Below are 22,828 nucleotides of genomic sequence, written 5' to 3'. Positions count from 1 at the left end.
ATTCACGGCTAAAAGGGCGAGCGTGTTTGGTGTGACGGGGATTCAAACCTGCGACCCTCGGATTACGAGTCGAATGCCTTAACCTACTGGGCCTTTACCCATCAGACGTCAATCTTTGAAATAAAGACAAATCATGTACAAATCGAGGTTTATAGCAAAGAAATTTTGGCACCAGCTAGGCAGGAGCTTCTACAACTGTGCAGTATATATGTTTTGACCAGGTAATATTTTTTTGACTCAGATACAATGCAATAAAGATATGTTGGTATAGCAATTATCTGGAGTATCCCGATGCGCCTGAAACTTGAACCTTGGCAGTGACATTGATGTTTTGCCTTCCACAATTCTAAACATTGTGCCAGCACTCTCAAAAACTTCATTACCTCTTTCTTTGCGTTTAAACACAAGTTTTCAAACACATTAATCACATTATGGACACATTCACAAGTCTGTGCTAGGTGATAATCAGCCTTTCACAACACTCTGCAAAGAAGCAGAGTGTGTGAGAATAGTTTTATGTGATGTAAATGGATACCGCAAACTGCTCTCTCTTGACAAGGAAGAACGGCTATGTCAGGTTTTGTATGAGCAGGAATTCTTTACAGTAGGTGTCTGTTAATTTTGACGATAAATTTCAACTATAAATAGATAGCACACAGTCCACTTGTTTTAAAATAATATAGAAAATCAAATGTGTGTACAAAAACAGCTGTATCCAGAACTTTAAATGTATTTTTGTCAGAATCCACACAGGAGGAGCGAACAACGTTTCGACTTTCTTCGGTCACCGTCAGGTTCACAAAGAAAGAAAAAGGTAACTGTCCGATAGCTGACCACATGTTTGAAGGGAGTTGTGTAACTGAGCGTAGGAATGAAATATTCATAATAAATCTAAACATTTTAGGATTTATAAAGCATTTCATGTTTTGTTTGTTTGTTTGTTTATTTTTTGAATTTCGCACAAAGCTACTCGAGGGCTATCTGTGCTAGCCGTCCCTAATTTAGTAGTGTAAGACTAGAGGAAGGCAGCTAGTCATCACCACCCACCGCCAACTCTTGGGCTACTCTTTTACCAACAAATCGTGGGATTGACCGTCACATTATAACGCCCCCACAGCTGAAAGGGCGAGCATGTTTGGTGCGACGGGGATGCGAACCCGCGACCCTCAAATTACGAGTCGCACGCCTTAACACGCTGGGCCATGCCGGGCCACATTTCATGTTTCAAAACAGTGTCATTGTATGTATTTAGAAAATCCTTTATGATTTTAAATATGCGTGGGTTTATAAGAAGCGTATTGAAAGATTTCTAAAATTTCATTTTGACTTATAAGTAGTATCTTCAAGTTTTATTGTAAAATTACAAACAAAAACTTTAATGAGGTTAAGCGAATCACTGAGAGGTAATCGTTAATCTTTGTATAGATACAAGTGGAAGTAATACATTTATTAATTTTTCATTATTACTTATTTCTAAAACGGGAAAAACTTAAGCTTCTTTGAAATGAAATAACCAAAACATCATAAAAATATTATTCGAAGCCTTATGGTTTTGTAGTAGAAGCACTAAAAATATATTCCTGGAATGCATTTGACATTTTGAATTTAATTATTAAATGATCGGTTATTTTAAGGGCCCTTCTTTCTTTTTCGTTCATTTTTGTATTTTTACTTAATATGCCAACGTTATCACTAGGGGTGGTCTTATAGGTATTATGAAGCACTGTGTAGAATGCAGTGAATGGGGCCCCATAATGATAAGAAAACACAGAAGTAAATTAAAAAGCATAATATTGGGGTTCTTTTCATGCGACGGGCTCCGGGCAATTTACCAGTTTGCCCGATAGGTAAGAGCGCCTATGGTTATCACATCTTCCAAATTGTTTTTTAAATAAGTTACATAGTGAAACTTGCGGACACGAATTTGTTTTAAACGGAACAAATGTGTTATTTAAATATTACATATTTCGCTTTCATGTTGTATACATTTCATATTCAGAGAATAGGTCAATTTTTCTCGATTTTTGATTCGGTCAATGTACTAAATATAGCCAGTGTCATGTTCCAACTCAACTTTAGGTGTTACCACTCGTAGCAAGATTTAACCATTGAAACTATTTACCATTTGATAGGAGAGTTGTATTATTTTCTAATTATCATGAATATGTGTGACAGTTTATGATTAAGAAAATTATAATAGATAATTAAATTTCATGTTTATGATCAGACGGTCGTAAAAAGCATGTGATGAGGACAACAGATTTGACTTTATTAACCAGATTTGTTTCTGTCTTTAAGAATATTGGACCCATTAGTTAAGTCTCACACTTGTTTCAGTGTTTGATTTAATACCTGAAGATTGTGTAAATTTTATATTCAGGTTAACGTTTAAGAAATTTATTTCAAAGCTATAATTTATGATTAGCCATTATAATGCACCATCTTTTCAGTGAATAAAGCTTGTTCATTTTATTTAAACTTAAAATCGTGTCTTGTCTCTGATTTTCATTCACAACAATTCACTACTATTTCTCTTCCTCTATAGCCCCCCACTAGCACAGCGGTATGTCTCCGAATTTACAATGGTAAAATCAGGGGTTCGATTCCCTTCGGTGGGCTGAGCAGATAGCCCTGTGTGGCTTTGCTATACGAAAAACACACACACACACACACACTCTTCCCACATAATAGGTCCACCAGTCTTTTGATATTGCGAGGAAGAAACATTTGTACATTTTACTAATATGTGAAATAATACACTGAAAAATGATTCACTGAACTTGCAAAATTAATAAGCGATTGGTATATGTTGAAATATGAAAAATTATGATTGATGCCAAAAATGTCTATATTAGATTTATGTAGCTTTAGACCTCAGATGTATACTAATTGTTTTAAGGAAAAGAAATGGTTTCAGAACGATGAATCCTTAAAATGATTCTATCTAGAAGCACAACATAAGATGGTCCAGTTTTGCCAGGTGCTCGCTCTTCCTTTCACTCTGTCACTTTGTTACTCTTTTAAATTATGGACGGCTAGCGCAGATAATCCTCGTGTAGATTTATGAGAAATTCAAACCAAACAAACAAGCACACAACCAAAAAATGCCAATAGTGCAAGCTATTAACTATTTTCTATTAATTAAAATGCAAAAACTGTCTTAATAAAATGTACAATTAAACATCTTTTCGCAGATTTAGATTTATTTTTTTTTTTAATATCGTAATAAAAACCTTCTTAACATTATTTATACCCGTGTGTAAAAATTCAGAATTAGAAACAGTATTAAATCAGCAGAAGTCGCTGTGTATTTACCTTTTATTTTCGAAATGGCAGCGATCGGTGGAGAAGATAATTTTGAGAGTGAAGCTGTAGGATTGGGATGTGCTCTTGAATTATTTAAAGAACATGAAGAAGTTGCACAAATAATTAAACGACTTCCAGATGTGTATAGGGATAGTGCTATTCTTGATATCACATACGAACGTTTTATTTATATTTTAAGCCAATATCAAGAACAACCCCATCTTCTCGATCCTTATTTGGATACTTTGCTTGAAAATTTGTTGAACATAGGAAGAGACTCCAGTTTTCCCGTCGGACTTCGACATAAGGCATTTCAATTTTTGTATATTGTTACAAAAGTTAGGAATTATAAAGTGGTGGTAAGACACCTACCACATGAGGTTAGTTCTTACGAACTTTGTATTGTACTTTTCTAGTTTTGTACACTAACTCATAAAGTTTACAGGACGGGGGGGGGGCGAAAATGATTATATTGAAAATAAAGTTAAATAACTTTATTGTTATTTGAGATAACAACAAAAATTATTATAAATACGAGTAGTAGGCTTGTAAGTTTTGTTCTTGTTTTTTTTTTTTAGGAATTGTTATTGGAAATTCGTATTTACAAATACTACAAGTTCTTTATTATGGAGCTCCAAGAAACTCCTGGCTTGTTACAAAGAGCTTATTTCTAACAAGATTGAGCATCACTCCATTTTGCTTGAATTGTTAAAGTGTTTTAAACCAAACTTTTTCCAGAGCATTGGATATGTAGGAGAGTGCCTATCATACGGCCCACTTATTTGCTTATTTTAACCTATTTCGATTTTCACCTACTGGGCTTCTTGAAAACAAAAGTTTGCTGTAACAAACCAAAAAATTTGAAAGAACTGAAACATCAGATTTGTGATGCTATCTTGTCCATTCCTACTGCTATGTTGGAAAATATTTTCTTATAATTTGAATGCAGAATTAGATTAATTATAACAAATGATAGAAGACTTGTAGAAGCCCATTAATGATTAAAACTCAAATTTACAATTGTACTTCTTGTCTTTATTTAGTTTTTGTTGTTATCTCAGATGACTCTAGTTTTGGTATTCATTTTCAGACACTGTATATCAACAGTTTCTCACTATTTTGTTTAATGTTATATTTACATGTACATTTTATTAGCTACCAGACATGATTTTAACTAGTCAGAAGTTTACTCACATTATCTAAACAAGACAATCATATCATTTTCTTCCTTAAAAGATTTTATTTCACTATTGGATTACTTGAAGAACATGCAATAAAACAGTATTTGACATTGATGAAACTTTGCCTAAACAATCTATCAAAGAGTATTTGACGTTAGTTTATTTTCTATAATTTGTTAGTTTTTTTGTTTTTTTTACTGACTGAATCAATACATTTAGTTATAACAATATAAATATATAAGTACATATTATACATGAAAGTTATTTAACAAGATAGTTTTTCTTTCAGAATTTTCAAAAAGCTATTGCCATCAAAGTATAATATATAGGATAAAAAACAAACTGATTGGTTCTTAAGAGCTTGATTCTACCTATTCATCTTCAAGAAAAAAAATAAAAGTTAAACACATCCTTTACTTTTCAGAGAATCATTGATTCTTCTTATGTAAGCTTTCTGTTAATGATGTAGACCTTTACGCTGATGATACTCTGCTTTATAAAAATTCAAAAAGAGCACTTCTTAACCCTTTTTTTTAATTAAGAGCAAACAAGTTGATAGGTTTCAATCTGCCATCATAAATTAATCTTTCCATTCCAAAAAACATCACAGTAGCTCTCTAAACCCTTTCTAATATCTCAATATCCATTCCAAGAAAAGGAGACCAAATTTTCTAGATTAGAGCTATTAGTGATTTATTTAAACATAACATGTGGACAACAAGGACCATTTGGACCTTAAAGGCTACTCTTTGAGGAAAGTGAAAGCTGAAAACCATAATATATTTTTCAAGATTGATTCATAAATGGTGTGAATTTGGTTAAAATATATTTCATTGCCCCTTAAGGGAAATGAAATATAATCATGAGTGATCTTAAACTTCTTATTCTGTTCACTCCGCTGCAAGATTTGAGACTAAGTGGTGCCTAACTTTGAGAATTTTGGATTACTATGAAAGGAATTTTGATAATATTATAGCAAGTGAATTTGTCACAGCACATCAAGAGAAGCTGTGAGATTTGAAGGAATGATAGTTTCTTGAATACTGTGCTGATGTTTCTTATGTAATGGCTTGCTAAAATACAGGAAGGTATCTGTGGATGATACATGCATTTGTTGAAACAAGTGGTTTGTGTTTGTTCATTGTGGTAGTGTGGGTAGGCATGAACTGTTGTAGAGAAGAGCAAAGAATGATCCAAATGAAACACATCCTTTTATGTTTAAAATACTGAACATATATTGTAGAAATGAGATTTAAAATTAATTTTATCATCTTGACTTGTTAATTTAGTTTGGTTTGGTTTGTTTTAAAATATTGTATCTGATTTGTACATGATCAGTCATTTACAGTATTAGAAAAACTTGGAAATAAAAAATTTTCTTTCAAGTATATTACTGTACAGTCATTTTCAGAGTTGGGATCTATAGATCCAAATCAGTAAAATTTTGTTGGGGAAGGGAACAGGGGTGCTTGAGAAAACCCACTTTAACTGGTAGAGTGCAGGATATTCTATCCTATCAGTGCCAAAGGCTGTAAGGAAGACTGAGATATGTATGATTAAATATTTTCATTCAGGATGTGTATTATATTTAGAGGTGAGTGGTATCATTGCCAAGTTTTGGAAATGGCAACTAGTGATGAAATTGGTTTGTCTGTGCATTATATATAATTCACTGACTTTTTTAAAGTATTTATTCAACAGAATTATTATATATTTTCTAATATCTAGTATCCCACTTACTGTCTATCAGTATTTGTATGATGTGTATTGTCAGGGTCAATATGCTATGCTGATTGCTGGATTTTGTGCCTTGTGAATGATATACTAAGTGTAGGACATGTCGACTATAACTATATTATCATATTCTATTGAGAGTCGTACGTTTTGTATATACTATATATCCATTATTGTTTTTGTGTGGCATCCTTTAACTTCCTGTCTTTCTTAGGTAATAATTTATTATCTAGACATTAATCATTATGATTTTTAAAGTGCTATGAACATGTTAATTTATTATTGTTTGTAACTCCTAGAAATTTTGCTGTTTTTGAAAATTTGAGTTCAGGAAATAATTTCCTATTTTAAGTTCCTGTAAAATGTAAGTCTTCACTTCTGCTGATTGTAATTCTAATTTATTTCATAATCCACTCAGTTTGAAAAATTCAATTATCTTAAACTAAAGTCCATCACATCTTCCAAATTTGGAATTTTTGTCTTTCCACATGTTTAAGAATATAAAACAAATCAAAAGCATTCAGAGCTAGTCCTTATCATATAAATATTTATCATGCTTTCCTTAAACTCCCTTACATTTACTACCTTTTTATTGCTGGAGATGTGTACCAATGGGTCAGGTCTTGGATGGAAGACATAACATCTAACTACAATGCTCCCTACAGTCCTGTATTCATTTACACTCTTGTTCTTAAGACGTGCCAGGCAATGATCAGTAGCAAAATTTTTATTTGTTAACCTGAAGACAACCTAAGAAAGCCGAAACAATGTTCTCTGCTTTATTAATAAGAGCATTAATACCCACACCAGTCATCTTGAAATGTATTTTTAAATCCTTTTCAACAATTCAATGTTCTTTCTAAAGACTGAACACAGTACTCCAAATATGGCCCAGTTAGTGACCTATGCCATAAAATTATAACTTCTTCAGGTTTGTATTCAGTATTTTTGTAGATACAAGTTAAAATCCTGTATACTGTAGCTGTAGCAAAAGCAATGGCATAATGTAGAGATGACTAAGGAAACTAATCAACCAGAACACCAATATCAATTTCTATCATAACAATGTTAAGATCATTCCATCAAAATTATACTTATAATTGAAATTATAATTATTCAGGTGTATTACCATGCATTTATTTTTATATCCAAAACCCATATGCCATTAATTTGCCCAAATCACCAGATAATCCAGACTCTTTTGTAAAGTAGCAGCATTCTCCTCACAGTCAACAACTTCCAAGACCTTAATATCATCAGCAAGTATAATTAATCTATTGACCATTCCTTCATCTATGTCATTAATGTAAACTAAAATAAGCAAAAGTCTCAACAACTGAGCATTTAGGTCCCTCGTGTGTGGCATAAATCCAGTTTAACTGAACTCCATTCATAACAACCATCTGTATTTTTCCATCCATCCAGTTTTCTATCCAATGCGCTAAACTATTTCCTTCACCTACAGAGGTTACTTTTAAACACTTTTATGTGTTACCTTATAAAATGTTTTCTAAAATCCAGAAACACTTAACCTCTTCAAAGAATGCCAAAGGCAGAATTTTTCCCTAGTGAAATTATGCTATCTAACAAAATTTTAAACTTTATTAAAAAACTTTGCAAAGCATCTCTATTATATTTTCAAAACAAAGTTTTCTCACCATTGATGTAAGACTAATAGGTCTATAATTACATATACAATTTTGACCACCTTCCTCGAAAAAAAAGGAAAAACATTAATCCACTTTCAATTCCTTGGCACTTGCTTATTATTTAAATATTTAGAAAAAATAGTATGCAGTGTTTTAAATAGCCAATCCTTAACCTCCTTCCAGATCATTGAGTAAATATTATCTAGCCCATGAACTTTAGCATTCCTTGAATTCCCCAATTTTTTCTTTTAAAGCTCATAATTAATGTGATCATCTTTTTAAATCCTGTTTCCATCTATCAACTGTTTTGGGTTAGAAACTGTGCTTAAACTTTCATTAGTAAAAATTGCAGAAAAGCAGAATTTAATACCCCAGTCATCCCATAATCAAGAAATAGTAACATTCTTTTATCATCCTTTGAAGGCCTTTCAATTTTTATTTTGTATCTAGTTTTCATATAATTTTTTATTTTCTAATTTCTTGTTTGACCAACTTTCTTGATCCTTCAAATCTCTCATTGTTACAGCCTGATTAAAATTCTCCCATTTATAATTCTTTACATTTATCCTTGAGCCAGCATGGCTTTTTACTTGCAGGCATACTTTTTAATCTTGCATGTTTCTATGTGATATTGCTTTGTTGTTGCATGTAAATAAGCATAAACACCCCTCTATCAACAGGAGTATGACATTACTTTACACTATAGATGTCACTCTCTATACTGATTATTCAGTCGTGACTGCACAGTTTAATAGTTGTGTGTAAGGATGTGCCTTTGTCTTTTTTTTTTTTTTTCTCATGTGAGAGTTTTCATCATCAAAGTTTGCTTGAAGTACCTACAAACCTAACTGTTGTAGAAAATATTTCCACGACATGAATTACAAAGAAATGTTCTTTTACTTTCTGTTTGGTGTTGAACATTTTTACTTTTCTCACTCAAGACAAGCTACCACAGCAGTGTCAGGTGCATCTTTGTTTGTAAGGGAATGTGACAACTATTTTTTGCAGTGGGTGGTGAAGTATTGCATGTGACCTTGACATTATTTAGGCCTTAACACGAATTTCACTTATAATTCCTGTTAATGAGGGCATGCATATCAGACAGTCTTTCTTCTGCATCCTTCCATGAATGACTTTTCAGGTATGTTACCTTTATTTTTTTCTACTCTGTGCCCTATTTTGTCTTATTTTTTACTTTTCCTTTTTCATTCAGTTTCTTCTTTAGAATATTATGTTTTCCTCCTTATCCTGATACCTGAGTTAATATGCCACTATGCTTTATCTTCCTTAACTGTTTGCACATATGCATTCACTTACAATTGGAATGTAGTTGTTTTCTTGAACTTTTCAGACTTTAGATTCTGATCCATTTTCCTCTGCTAATCTTTCTCATGCTCAGTATTTTGCATTTTCCTTAGTATCCTTTTACATTATCTGTCCTACATCCATTTACTTTTAAAAGTAATCCAGCATTCCTTTGAGAGTTTCCAGTGGACACTTGTTCCTTCCATGTTTTTATGTGAATGTGTTATTCTTTTGCAGCCTTGTCTCTTCTCACTTGGTTACTCTGTTGTTAGGATTTGTTAGGGAAGAATGCTCTTCTTTCACAAGTACAGTCCTTTCTTTCACCAATATTTTTCTTTTTTTTTTTTTTGGGGGTAACTGATTCTTTGTAGTCATGTGCTAAAAGATATACACTAAGAGTTTTCCTTGAAAACCTTTGTGTCCTGTCTTTTCTAAGGTCATTCTCTTCCAGTTGCAATGTACTGTTTTCCTGTCTTCTTTCTGCTCTCTTGTTATTTTACCCTGTTCCTTTTTTCACATCCATAATCTATAGGTTTTGGTGCTAATAGTCTGATTAATGACTATCTTTTGAGTTTCAAGAACAGTAGGGTCCCGATTTGGCTTGATTTGTATATTTATGGATTTCTTTTGCAACCAACTATTAGGGGCTACAAGTTATACCCATTGGCTTTAACCTTCATTATTTCTCTCCTTCATTTTTTGTTCCTATTCATTTTTTTCTTCCAGAGGATCCTGTTTCCCATCAATATTTCTATGAGGCAGTGTCAGAATAGTTGAGGCTCCTATCAAAAGAGTGTCTCACCTTTTCCTGGGATTTTATTTCCTTCTGTTTGTTGTTCTCTATCAGTTTTTTCTTACCCTTGTTTACAGAGCCCTCTTACTGGATTCTTCTTAGTAACAAGTGTTATCTGCTCTAGACAATATACTAGCCCAATATAAGATGCTCAAGATATGTTTGCTGAGCTCATTTTCCTAAACAAGGCTCAATTCAGATCACACTTATTCATGGACTAGCATGAGTTTAAAACTTAGCGTTGGCCTGCTTTTAAAAATAGGAGTTTTATGGTCACTTATTTCACTGTCTTATGGTGATATACACCTCCTGACTCCTTATTGCACTTTTATTCACCTTTTTTTTTTTCTAGTGGAACTTAGGAGTCCAGTTTCCTGCTGCTGTAATTATAACCCATGGAGAATGCCTTCTGAATGCCACAAAACTTAAACACAGCTATTACCTCAACATGTGTTAACAAGTAATGCGCCATTGTGCTGTAGCCCTTCAACAATAGGGGAGGTGATATGACTTTTATGCACAGTAATTCCTCTGATCACTAGCACATAATAATAGGCTCATTCTTTCCTTTGCACTGCCTGTATTCAGATATAATTGACTGCCTTTTTTTCTTTCTTGTTACACTGTTTTATTCTTATTGCTCTTTTATTCTATCTACATGATTGTATCTTTGTTTCCTCTGGCCATTACTTTTCTACTTTAAGCTACTTTCAGTCATGTATACCACAGAGAATATTAATAAAGTCTTGACGACCAGATATTCCTTTTTCAGCAATTAATCTAAAGTGACCAAATTTAAAGGCCATTTAAGATGACCAGATATTCTGTCAGACAACCAAATGCTATGAAATTTAGTAACTAAATTATTTCAAGCTTATGTGAGCATTAATTTGATCATTGAACTGTGGAGATGCAACAGAACCTAAGTAATGCAAGAATTTTATCAGTGAAGGGGTAATTCCCATGTTATCTTCATGTTTGTATTGAATTACTCTGTTGGTTTATTTCAACTTTCAAACATGCATATATAATGGTTTTTATTTCTGAATCATGCTCTGCACACTACAAATCCAGACTGGCCCAGAAACTTCCAGCAACACTCTAGTTCTAGCAGAACACAGTGTACTACAAGGCTTGGTTCATAGCCTGCCCCACCTCAGTATGGAGTCCAGTACGTGGTGAGGGGACCTGTCAGGGAAGGTTCTGTTCTTTCAGTTTACCTCCTCTGGGATCTAAGCATCCACCCATGTGTTTGCCATGTGTGGTGACCTATGAAGGGGAGGAGAGGATCCTGGTGGTTGAGGGGTCCAACCATAACATACCACTTTGGCCTTAAATTCCTGTAGATGAGCAGTCTAAGGGTGGTCCCCTAGGGTCTACTGGATGGTCCACTTGAGGTAGGGTCAACCAAGTACCAGTGTTGGATGTTCTCAGCAGGTGTTGTGGATATTGTATCTGATGCTGATGTTTGGGTATAGTGCTCATGAAACCCTGGTGTTGCTGCAGTGTCCTTGTTTGGTATTGTAATGCCTCCTCGTAGGGCTTCATGGTAGGTGGGGTCAGTAGGCACCAATATATTCCTTTTTTATTATGGATCCTCCAAGTAAAAACTTAAATAGAATAGTGAAATAACAGTCCATAGGTAAACGACCATGTTTTGAAGATTCTGAGCAGCAAATCTTCAACATCTGTACCTCATTTTCTTATATTAGATTCTCTGTTAGACAAACCTTTAGGACAGATATCTCCTTTTTTCATTCAGAAGAGACTAGAGAGACTTGCTCGCTCTCCAAAGTCAGTAAAATGCTTTGCTCTGGTGATATCCTAGTGGAAACATCCACATCTCCACACAGTGAACTTCTCTTGCATTCAAAGGCAACTGGGGATTTACCTATTGAGGTCATGCCTCATGCTACATTGAATTTGTCATGAGAAGTTATTGTTGAGAGGGATTTGAGAACATCTGCGAGTCGGAGATTCTTGCTGGTTTTTCCACTCAAGGAGTTTCTGCAGTGAGGAGCACCTATTCTTGTAAAGATTGAATTATTATGCCAATCAGTGTCATGATTTTGACATTTATATCACTGCATCCACCTGCCACCATCGAGGCAGGTGATCTTAATTGCAAGGTACAACCATACATTCCAAACCCTCTTAGATATTTCCAGTGTCAGCAATTCAGTCACTCGAAGACAACATGTCGTGGTTCCTTGACTCATGCTTGTTACGATGGCAAGGACCACAATGCCCATGAGTGTGAAATGGAGCCTCATTACATCAAGTGCAATGGCTCTCATTCATCCTACTTTCATTCTTGCTCTAAGTGGTTGGAAGAAAATGAGGGCAACGTTTGAAGATGATTCAAAACATTACTTACCCTGTGGTTTGAAAGTTGCTGTTCACCACTTCATCTTGGATGTATGCTGCTGCACTTCATTCCATTACTGTAGTGGGAGTGCAGATGGATCTCTCTGTGTCACCAAAAGAATCGTTCTCAAACCAAATGAAAAGTCTTTGACTTCCATGGTTAAAAGTTGATGAATCAATGTCAACACCTATCTCTGTGCCTAACGTATATTTCAGCAAACCCAAAGATCCACTTCCTTTGGTTCTGGGTATGGGCATTTCTTTGGGTATATCTTCTCCTACCCCAAGATCCAAAATGATCATTCATTCATGTCCTCAGTCACTGGAATCCTCTTTCAACAACAAAGACCTGTCCAATTGACGTAAGGCAGGATCCATGGAGGTTGACAGACCTCCCTCGAATAAAGACAATAAAGGAAAAAAAGGTGTCATATTCTCATTACATGGTGGAATTCTGCCTGCCACATGGCACAGAAGGCTCAAAAACAAGCCCACCCAGTGTGGATTCTGATGACAGCTCAACCATGGACCACCTAAATTTACTTGAAATGTCAATTAGAAGCTTTTTTAAATGACATCTTGTATCAATATTTTTATCATTGAGAAGGCTTATGATACAACATGGAAGTATGGCATTTTGCAAGACCTCCATTTATATGGGTTACATGGTCATTTCCCCATTTTTATTAATTTTTTAATGGACAGGTGATTCCAAGTTTGTGTGGGTTCAACACTTTCCCTTTCTTTTCTACAGGAACTTGGAGCCTCTCAGGGCTGTGTTCTGAGTGTCACACTTTTTAGTATAAAAATTAATGCCATCACTGAACAACTCCCTCTCACTATTGCAAATGTACTCTATGTTGACAACTTTCACATCTCATGTCAGTTGTCAAATATGAGGTATATTGAGTGGCAGCAACATACTTCATTAAATCATTTACTGAAGAGGACCACAGCAAACGGCTTTAACTTCTTTCTCTCTCTCTAAAACCGATTGCATGCATTTTTGCTGCTAATGGGGTATTCATCCTGATCTTGAACTCTGTGTCGGTGAAGTTTTGCTACCTGTGATCCCTCAGATAAAGTTCTTTGGGCTTATCTTTGACTGTAAGCTGACCTTTATACCACACATCAAGCAGCTATGGGTCAAATGTACAAGAGCACTGAACATTCTCCATGTTCTCTCTTCTACTACTTGGGAAACAGATCGATGTTCTATGCTAAAGATATATCGTGCTCTTATTTGATCATAACTAGACTATGGATCACTGATTTGTGGCTCTGGGAGAACCTTGGTTTTGAAGATGCTGCAACCTGTTCATCATCAGGGACTTTTGCTCTGCACCAGGGCTTTCCGCACTTCCCTAGTTCAGAACTTATACACAGTCTCATGAACCTCCTCTGCTCTTCTGCCATTTGCAACTGTTTTCATCATATGCTTTGAAACTTCATTCCTTATCAAAGCATCCCACTTGGTGTTGTGTTTTCTTTCCTCGGTGGGCCATACTTTTTCAGAACATAGATCTGCCATTGCTCCTTTTGACCTTCGTATCCAGGTGCAGTTGGATGAATTGGGTTTGTCCTTGTAATACATTGCTGTATCCACTGGTTAGCCCATCCCACCATGGCTTCTTACAGTCTCCAGATGTGACCTTTTTTAAGTCATCAGAAGAAAGCAGACACTCCCATTTGGAAATACTGTTATATGCTAAACATCTTGTGAACCATCTTTCCATTCCTATTTATATGGATGGTTTGAAGTCAGGTGACTCTGTGGGCTCTGCTTTGGTTTGTTGTGGTTCAGTGGTTGCATGCAGAGTCCCCTCTACAGCTTGTGTGTTCACTGCTGAACTGTATGCCATTTCTCTTGCCCTGGATCACATAGAAGTTAAGCAGTACTCAAATTTCACTATTTATACTGACTTGCTTAGTTCTCTACTGGCTCTGGAATCACTTCACGTTAGTTCTTACGCTGTTCTCTCTGATATTCAAAACCATCTGGCCCATTTCTCTCTAACATCTACTTCTATACAGCTTTTCTGGATACCAGGCTATGTTGGTATTTGTGGGAACGGGCTCTCTGACACCACAGCTAAATCTGTCTGCTCTGGCACTATCACTGCTGTGCCTGTTCCATACATGGACTGTGGTCCTGTATTCAAGATTTGGCTCCATGCCAGTTGGCAGTTGACTTGGAGTGATCAACCTGAAAACCAGGTTTTCCAAATGAAACCCTTTATTGGACTTGGACCATCTTGTTTCTGTTAGGATCGGAAAGAGGAAGTTGTTCTAACTAAATTATGCATTGGTCACAGTTTTTTAACTCATTGTTTTGTTTTATCTGGGACTGATGCACCAATGTATTATGTGTAACACTTGGGTTACAATAAGCCACATTTTACTGTCTTACCATCATTACTGCTCTTAACAATGCCACCATTTTAAACATATTTTGCCTCAAGGTTTATCCGTAATGCTAGACAATGTTATTGGTGATGGTGACACCGCTCACCTTAAACATGTTTTTAGTTTTTTAAAGGCCATTAATCTTTTTAATGCTATTTAAGTTTTTTTTTAAATTTATACATTAGACTTTTTTAATGTGATTTCCTTTAAAGAATCAAAGTACCTCTAGTTTGATTTGAAATTAGAAAGTGGCCATAACGTCATATAACTTGAAACCAAGACTGGAAACGGCAACTTAAGGTGAATAATGCTGCTATTTGAACTATCCAATAGTCATCCTGGTGAGTTATAATAATTAAAATTTTGCTACAAGTCTTTTAAAACTTGTATTACTTTCCATTCTGAAAACAGCTTAATGTCAAATAACTCTAAACCAGGACTGGAAAGGCTAACTTCAAGTGACTAATGTTGTTTTTTGAAGTTATTTTTCAGTCATCCTGGCAAGTCATGATAATTACAGTTATGCTACAGAAAGTCCTTTACAACTTGTATTACTGTGGTTTTTCTCTTATTGCTGTGGACTGGATGTAAAAATTGGATTTAACGTTATTTATGTTTTTAATTGAAAAATTAAACTGTCTTGTTTTACCTTAATTCTCTATTATGAATTTTAATAATTTTACTTTAATTTTAACTTTTTACTGGAAGTTTGACACAGATAGCCTTGTTCCTTTGCTCCATAAACAACCAAACCAACCAACTAATCATAACCTGCCTTTCAAGGCACCTGCAATAATGCAAAGGAATTGCCCCAAATATGTGCACACCATTGAAGACATCTTCAAATTAATAACATTCTTATTTAAAATGCAGTGTATGGGTGACAGTCTACCAATTGCAATTGATGATTGCTCCACTTATCGTGTTATATGTTTTTTTAGTAGAAAATGGCAGCTCCACTGGAGGGTGAAAAATTTATCGATGTCTTTCAGTGGAAATGTATTGCTGAGAAGAAATGCCATTAGTAATTAGGTAAAACATATATGTGGACTTTTTGAATGCTTAGAAAGTTAAGTTTTTCGGCATAAACATTGCTACTGTGGAAAACCTGTTTGTTATATGGTAGTGACTAATGAGAACCTCCCCTAATCTCTGCCGTATACAAATTGTATGATAGGAATGCATGCAAAATGCATGAAAATAAAGAGAAAAACAATAGCTTTTTTTTGTATGCTTTTTCAGATGAAAACAAAGTTTTTTTTCATTATGTATAATAGGAATAATGTACCCATGTTTATGATAGAAAGGAAATAAATTCAGTACACTTGATGCACAACATTCACTAAATTATTTTTGAGAGATTCAATTTGTGATTGCATCACCATATCCCACTACTTTACTTGAGTGAGATTGCGTATCATAATTACTCAAGTTGCTAAAACAACATGTATCATTGTTTATTTTATGGTTTTTAGTGAGTGCTTTACAGCTTTGTTTTTAGGTGTAGGCCCAAGATATTTTTAAAGAATGATGCACAATGTTGTGTTAATAATGCTAAGGTGAAATTGATGAAAGGCACTGCATATATAAACTTGTGAGTTACTCTGTGTTATGTTTTCATCTGATATCGTCACTACGGGACCATCTCAGCAAACACTGTTAAAACTCAGAATAGGTGTAGGAGAGAAAATTTTTACTTATGGAGGGACAACCTTTTCTGAGCAGGACAACCAAAGTCTTATTAATGGTTGTTTTGAAAGACGACCGTTCAAAATATCTTAAGTTTGTTCACTGATTTGTTTATGGATTTATATTTACATTAAGTTGTTATCTATTTAGCTAACTTAATAGAGCACACTTCTACATATAGATCTCGGCTTTTATTCAATAGAGAGGTAATACAGAAGTTTTGAATAATTTAACTTTCACATCTTTATTGAGTTGGGGTGAGGCATGGTATCCACACAAGTTTCATTGAGGATGCTCCCACTTTCATGCATCAGGTGATTAGTTCTCTTCTGCCCATTGCTTCCCCAAAGTCCCTTGTTATTTTGTTTCTTTGCCTTCTGCAGAGCATGCCTTATTTTTCCACATCTAACCTTTGTTCCTGACTCTTCATGTCCTGATGAAAAACAGGACCATATCCTTTTAAGTTTGCTGCACTTATGAATCATGTATGTGCTATTCTTTTTTTCTTGTATGTCATAATGTTTTATGATTGTTTTACTTCATATACTTCTTATGTTGTGACTGTTGTTCCACACCTTTCTTGCCCTACTTATCATTGTGATTTACTTACTATGGCCTCTTGTCTTTTTTTATATATATTTTATCCCCAGTCTCTTGTGTCCTTTTTTGCTGCTTGGTGGTACTCCTATTTCTCTGTCTTTAGTTCTGCTTGGCTTTACTCCCTTATCACTACCCATCAACTCTTTCTAGGGGATCTTCATTGTGACCCAAATAATTGTGATAGGTACACATTTGGTTTCCATTTCTTCTTTTCTTGTCTCTATTTTAATGTATTTATTTTGTTTTTTGGGTCTGCATCCTTCCTCTTACATCTGTGACTTCTGTCTTGCTTACTTGCTTGTTTGATCTATTCTTTTGGAGCATTATAAACCTCTTGGAACCCCTGGCTTAGGTTTTTTGATTGCAATTTTTAGTTATTTTTTTAGTTTCTCTCTCTTTTTCTCTGTCTGCCAATCATTCTTGAGAGCCTTGTTGGATCCCATCCCTTTTCTCATTCTCTCACTTCTGTTAGTTGTCATCATCTTTCATATGTTTAGCCATCATGGATTTTGGCTCACTTTTCTTCAGAACTTATCCTGAATTTTTTACATTTTGTCTTTTTCCTTTTTCAACTACCTCTTAGTTATATGTATTATTAATTGTGGTGGACAAAGCATAGATGTTCTGTTATGTAGTTTTGTGCTTAATAACAAAGAAACTTTTTCCACTGATTTTGAGGTTCTCATTATTTCTCTCTCTCTTTCCACTTCATACTCCATATTGTTTTTCTCATTGTCCTCTTCCCATTGATCCTCTGTTTCTTTGATCATCTTCAGGCTATAGTGCCCTCTCTATTGGCAGCAGGAGGTTTAGAACCTGTCTTCCATCTCACTCATGGTTTTTATTCACATCATTTTATCATTCCTGTGCACTTTGGGATTGGTGCTCTTTGATATCAGGTAATCTGAAGACGACCTAAGAAGGTTGAAATGTTGTTCTTTACTTTATCTTAACTAAAGTTTTGATACTCATACTAGCTGTCTTTAGAATACATTTTTAATTCAAGTAGATTTCTCATCATCATGTTTAAGATGTTGTTATACATTTTTTGTTTAGTCTTAATTTGTTGGAATTACTGATGTTGGTGTTTTTTGGTGACACTGTGGTTACTTAATGCACTTTGTTAAAAAAAGAAAAAGAAAGTAAATTTCTGGTTCTCCAGTTTTTTATTTAGTTTGTTATACATGACTGACTTCATTAATGCATTATTTACATGATTTACAATAATTTTCTTGTATCATCTAATATATAGTTTTTATCAGAAGTTCTTAATGATTTAGTAGTTGTTAGAGATGGTATACATAATGAGGCCTAAATTGAAAATTCTTCTTAGACAAAAGAGCTATTTAAAATTGTTGAATTGTGGATTACTTTGCTTTATGGTATCCATTAATAGTCTTTTATTATTGTTTTTATTTAACACATGCACATAAATAAAAGTGAGAGATTTTCTTTAGCTAGGTTTACAACTTGTTCTTGTTTGGGAATTACCATAAGTATAACCTTTTTTTTTTTTGTCTGCTTATTTCTGTTGTATATCTGTATGCTTCTTTTATTGAGAGTAATTATCATGATGTTGTTAGGTCATGAACCATTATTTAAAATTTGATGCTGAGTATTCCTGTACTTGTGAAATAGCTGTGTACATTATAATTTATAAAGACTATATTTCATAATACATGCAGATCTAGTTAATGTAACCAATGCTTTAATACAGGTGATTGTATATGAACATTATGTATGTTATTAATATTTTTTGAGTTTGTCTAATATGATTGATATTTTAGGTAGCTGATGTTGAACCAGTTCTCTCACTGTTGGCAGAACAAGATCCATTTGATCATGAAACATGGGAGACACGTTACATATTGCTTCTGTGGCTTTCCATCATTGTCATGATTCCATTTCATATGGGAAGACTAGATAGTAATAACAAGTTTAATGAAGGTCAGAAAAAGCCAATTATGGAAAGGTAAATCCTTTAGTTACTATAATATTTTAACAGATAAAAAAATATATATATTGAAAAGGTAATCAAATTTACTTATATATATTAAAAATGATATTGAGATGAGGACATGATCTGGGAACTTGAAATGACTAAAGGTGAGACACTTTCAAAGCCAGAACTTTTACTAGCTATCAAGAGAGTTGTGTCCACATTCTCGGTTGTTGTATGGGATTGAGGTTAACAGGTGATTAAGGGAATTTTCAGGTGTTGAAACTTGAACACTGCTTGCTAATTCCTACATTTAGAAATATGAGTGGTAAAACTGAGTTATGGTATAGAAAAACAGACCTTTTAAGTTCCAGGATTTAATAGTTTCTGCTGGACACTGGTGTCCTTGTTACAAGTCACTGATGCTTGTATTATTTATATACTTTTGTGACTTCTAATCAATATTTCTATAAATATATCCTCAAATTGTATGGCTTAATTGTTTTTTTGACTACTAAGCACTTATCATCTTACAATTTACTTCACTAGGGTTTCCTAATTTCCATCAGTTTAATTTTCTTATCTAACCCTTTTTTATTGTCATTACATTCTTGTTTATAACAACTTTACACTAAGAAGAAAGACCCACCTTTAGAAAACATTTGGATCTGTACTTACCTGTTAGTTTTATTGTACTGGTGACAAAAAATGGATTAGAGTCCATCTGCTTTTGTAATGGTCTCTACCCATGGGTATTGTTTTATCCAACTTTCACCTGTTCTGTCAAGGACTGTACTGCCACCCTGTAAATTTTATCAAATTGCATAATTGTGTTATGAAATTAGCTTGTTTCTTGACATTTCAAAATTAAATTTGCAGTGACTTTTTTTTATAATGCTGGCAGATTATTGATGTAAATATTTAGGGGTCAACCACTTACCACAACTTGAACTACTGTATAATTAACATTACATTAATCCAGACATAGTGTAGTGTTCCTTTTCCCATTTCCAACTGACTTGCAATATTATTTTCTAACTGACACTCATGGTACACTGTGTTGATTTATTTTAATTTTTCTCTCTCACTCTTCATTCAGCTCTGTAAAACATAATAAAACCAGTATTCACTGGTGTATTTGAAATTTTTTGGTGAGGGAGAGAAATTTTTTTAGAGCCTATTTGTCATGCAGTGATCTTAAACATGGCACTTACTTATGTTTTTCATTTTAATTGTACCATTTCAAGTTATTTCATCCAGTATGGAAAAAACAACTGAAGTAGGTGTTTCCAGTATGAGTGTAAAAATTTATAATCAGTGTATGTTTTGACAGGGACATTTTGAATATAAAAGTCATGCATGAAAGTATATCCAACTTCAGCTTCAAAATGTGGCACTCAGTTGTAAAATCCTAATATTGGTCAAGTGATGTGTTTGGTAAAAGAAGCTGTCACAGTGCTTTACTTCTCTCATTGAATGACTTAGTATAGGAAAATAAATAGTATTAATAAATCAATCATGTTTCACTTTCTTTTAATTTTTGTAATAAAAAAACAACAACAATAATTTCTTCAAAAATGGTTTTGTAATGTAATCCACAAAATAAGTACACTTACGTTGCAAAGGCAACTGTTTGCTGGTTGATAATGGATCATCCAATGTTGAATATTTTCCCAAATGCTTGTTATGGTGGGAGTTACTATTGAGGCAGATTTTGACTACTGCAATTCAGCTGTATAGTTGAGTGTGGGTATAAAATTTATATGTATTTATCTTTGTGGGAATTAATTTAAAATTGTTCTACTACATGATAATTGAACTGTAATTTTTTTATTTTTTTTAATAAAATACCTATATGGTACCACAGATTTGTATGTTGCAGGCCAATTTTACTGTATAATTATAAATTTGTCCAACATGTGTTGTTTTCCTTGTTTACACAGAGGTAGAATAAAAGAATACACATTTTGTGCTTCTCAAAGCATATATGACTTTGCAAGAAATAGATCAGTGGCTCACACTGTTTTTTGTAGCTTTAATGTCTGAGGAGGGAGGGGTATATTCCTTACAGCAAAATAACAAAAAAAACAACAGTAACTATGCTATTCAATTTATATAATGTTTTCTCAATCATTCTTTTCATTATTCTTTGATGATATCTCTAATCATCCTGGAATTAGGTACATTGTTTGTGTAGAAATATCTACAGATGAAGCATACACAATGTTATGAAAAAAATATTTTGATGTTCATTTAGGACATTAGAGAATATGAAGTAAATTACCAAAACTTAAGAATGAAAACAAGTACATGATATTTCTGTCAAAATCCATAGTTCATGGAAATACTTTGTTAAAAAGTAATGGAACTTTTGTATATAACATAGTTTTCACATTTACTGAAAGATTTGTAATTTTTGTGAAAGTACAATTTGGAATTGTAGTAATCATTAATTCTCCAATGTGTGCTTGGTCCATTGCTAATAGCAAATGGAATACACATGCTTTTGGGTTTACAGGTGAGTACAGACCATAAAACCAGTCTTAACAGAAAGGGGAATTACTAAGAAATGGCTTAAATATCATAAACAAGATGGGGGTAATAATGAATGTTTTGAACATTGGAAAATATTGTTAGCTGTAGGTATTATCAGTGATTGTTTTTAATTCTTAAAATTTACCATCAATGCATTGGTATCAGAGCATTCATAATCACAATCTTTTGATAGTTTGATGTATCTTTATATTTTAGTTGAGCTTTGCTTTCTTTTTGAGTATGATGCAAGCACCTATGTGAGAAAATAAGAATTTTCATAGTTTGCAACCATTAGACACACCATTTCATATTGCAGTGTATTGAAGACAGTACATCTATAACTAATACATTTAAAATAAAGTAAATGACATGTATCTCTCAAAATATTATGAGTATTTTGTGTGGATACACTAGCTATTGGGAACATTGCTAGAAACAGTATTTTAACTAGTTTTTCTTGCAACAAATTGGGAATAAAGTTTTAAGATGGCTTGATTAGGTAATGAAAAACTTTATTATAAATGTACAACATTGTGCAAGATTTTATCATCCTCAGGTACAAGTAGTTTACAGAGATACATTCAGTACAAAAGAAAGATGTCCCATGAGAGGATATTGCTTCATAGTTTAACATAGGTATCTTTGTAACCCAGTTTCTGTCAACAGAGATTTTGTGTTTGGTAGCAAGTTTTCTTCAAGTGTTGATTATTTCTAATTTGATGTCGGGGATAAATGGTAAACTGCAGTGAGATATTTTATTGTTGTTTAGTGTATCAGTGTGAATTGAGTTTTAAGGTTTTTGTTCTGTGTGGAAATGTTTCAGCAGTGGTTAGTGCAAATTCGTTTGTGTGAATCAAGGAATGCTTTTTAGAGTTTAAGTCTCTGTATTACCAAATTTGCTCACCATTTCAGCCATGGGGGTATTATAATGGGGTGTAACTTTTACAGTGGTTACTACAAATTTGTTGGTGTGAATGAAGGAATGCTTTATAGAGTATAAATCTCTGTATCACCAAATATCCTCACCCTCACAACCATGGGGCATTATAATATGATGGTTAGTTCCACTATTCGTTGGTAAAAGAGTAGCCCAAAAGTTGATGATGGGTGGTGATGACTAGTTGCTTTTCATCTAGTCTTTCACTGCTAAATTAGGAATGTCTAGCATAGATAGTGCTTGTGTAACTTTGCATGAAATTAAAAACAAACTAAATTGGCACCAGTTTTGAACCCATACTTATGTCATTAATCTGATTTTAAATCTTTCCATTCAGTAGAAAATAAGAACCTTTAACTGCAAAATTGTAATGTCAATAAAAAACAA

The 22,828-nt window shown here is 33.8% G+C and overlaps 1 protein-coding gene across 1 annotated transcript in view; it reads left to right on the top strand.

The window, feature by feature from the left end:
* Nucleotides 1-3,287: 3,287 nt before the first annotated feature.
* Nucleotides 3,288-22,828, top strand: part of LOC143258499 (tubulin-specific chaperone D-like) — a 114,897-nt gene continuing 95,356 nt past the window's right edge. Inside the window, 2 exon segments of the mRNA XM_076517553.1 lie at nucleotides 3,288-3,686; nucleotides 18,818-19,002. Coding sequence (XP_076373668.1) covers nucleotides 3,330-3,686; nucleotides 18,818-19,002 — 542 coding nt within the window. The 5' untranslated portion in view covers nucleotides 3,288-3,329.

The sequence above is a fragment of the Tachypleus tridentatus genome, chromosome 8, assembly GCF_004210375.1.
Source record: "Tachypleus tridentatus isolate NWPU-2018 chromosome 8, ASM421037v1, whole genome shotgun sequence".
NCBI lineage: Eukaryota > Metazoa > Arthropoda > Merostomata > Xiphosura > Limulidae > Tachypleus > Tachypleus tridentatus.
The sequence above is the reverse complement of the archived record's forward strand: the minus strand, read 5'-3'. Positions and strand labels throughout refer to the sequence as shown.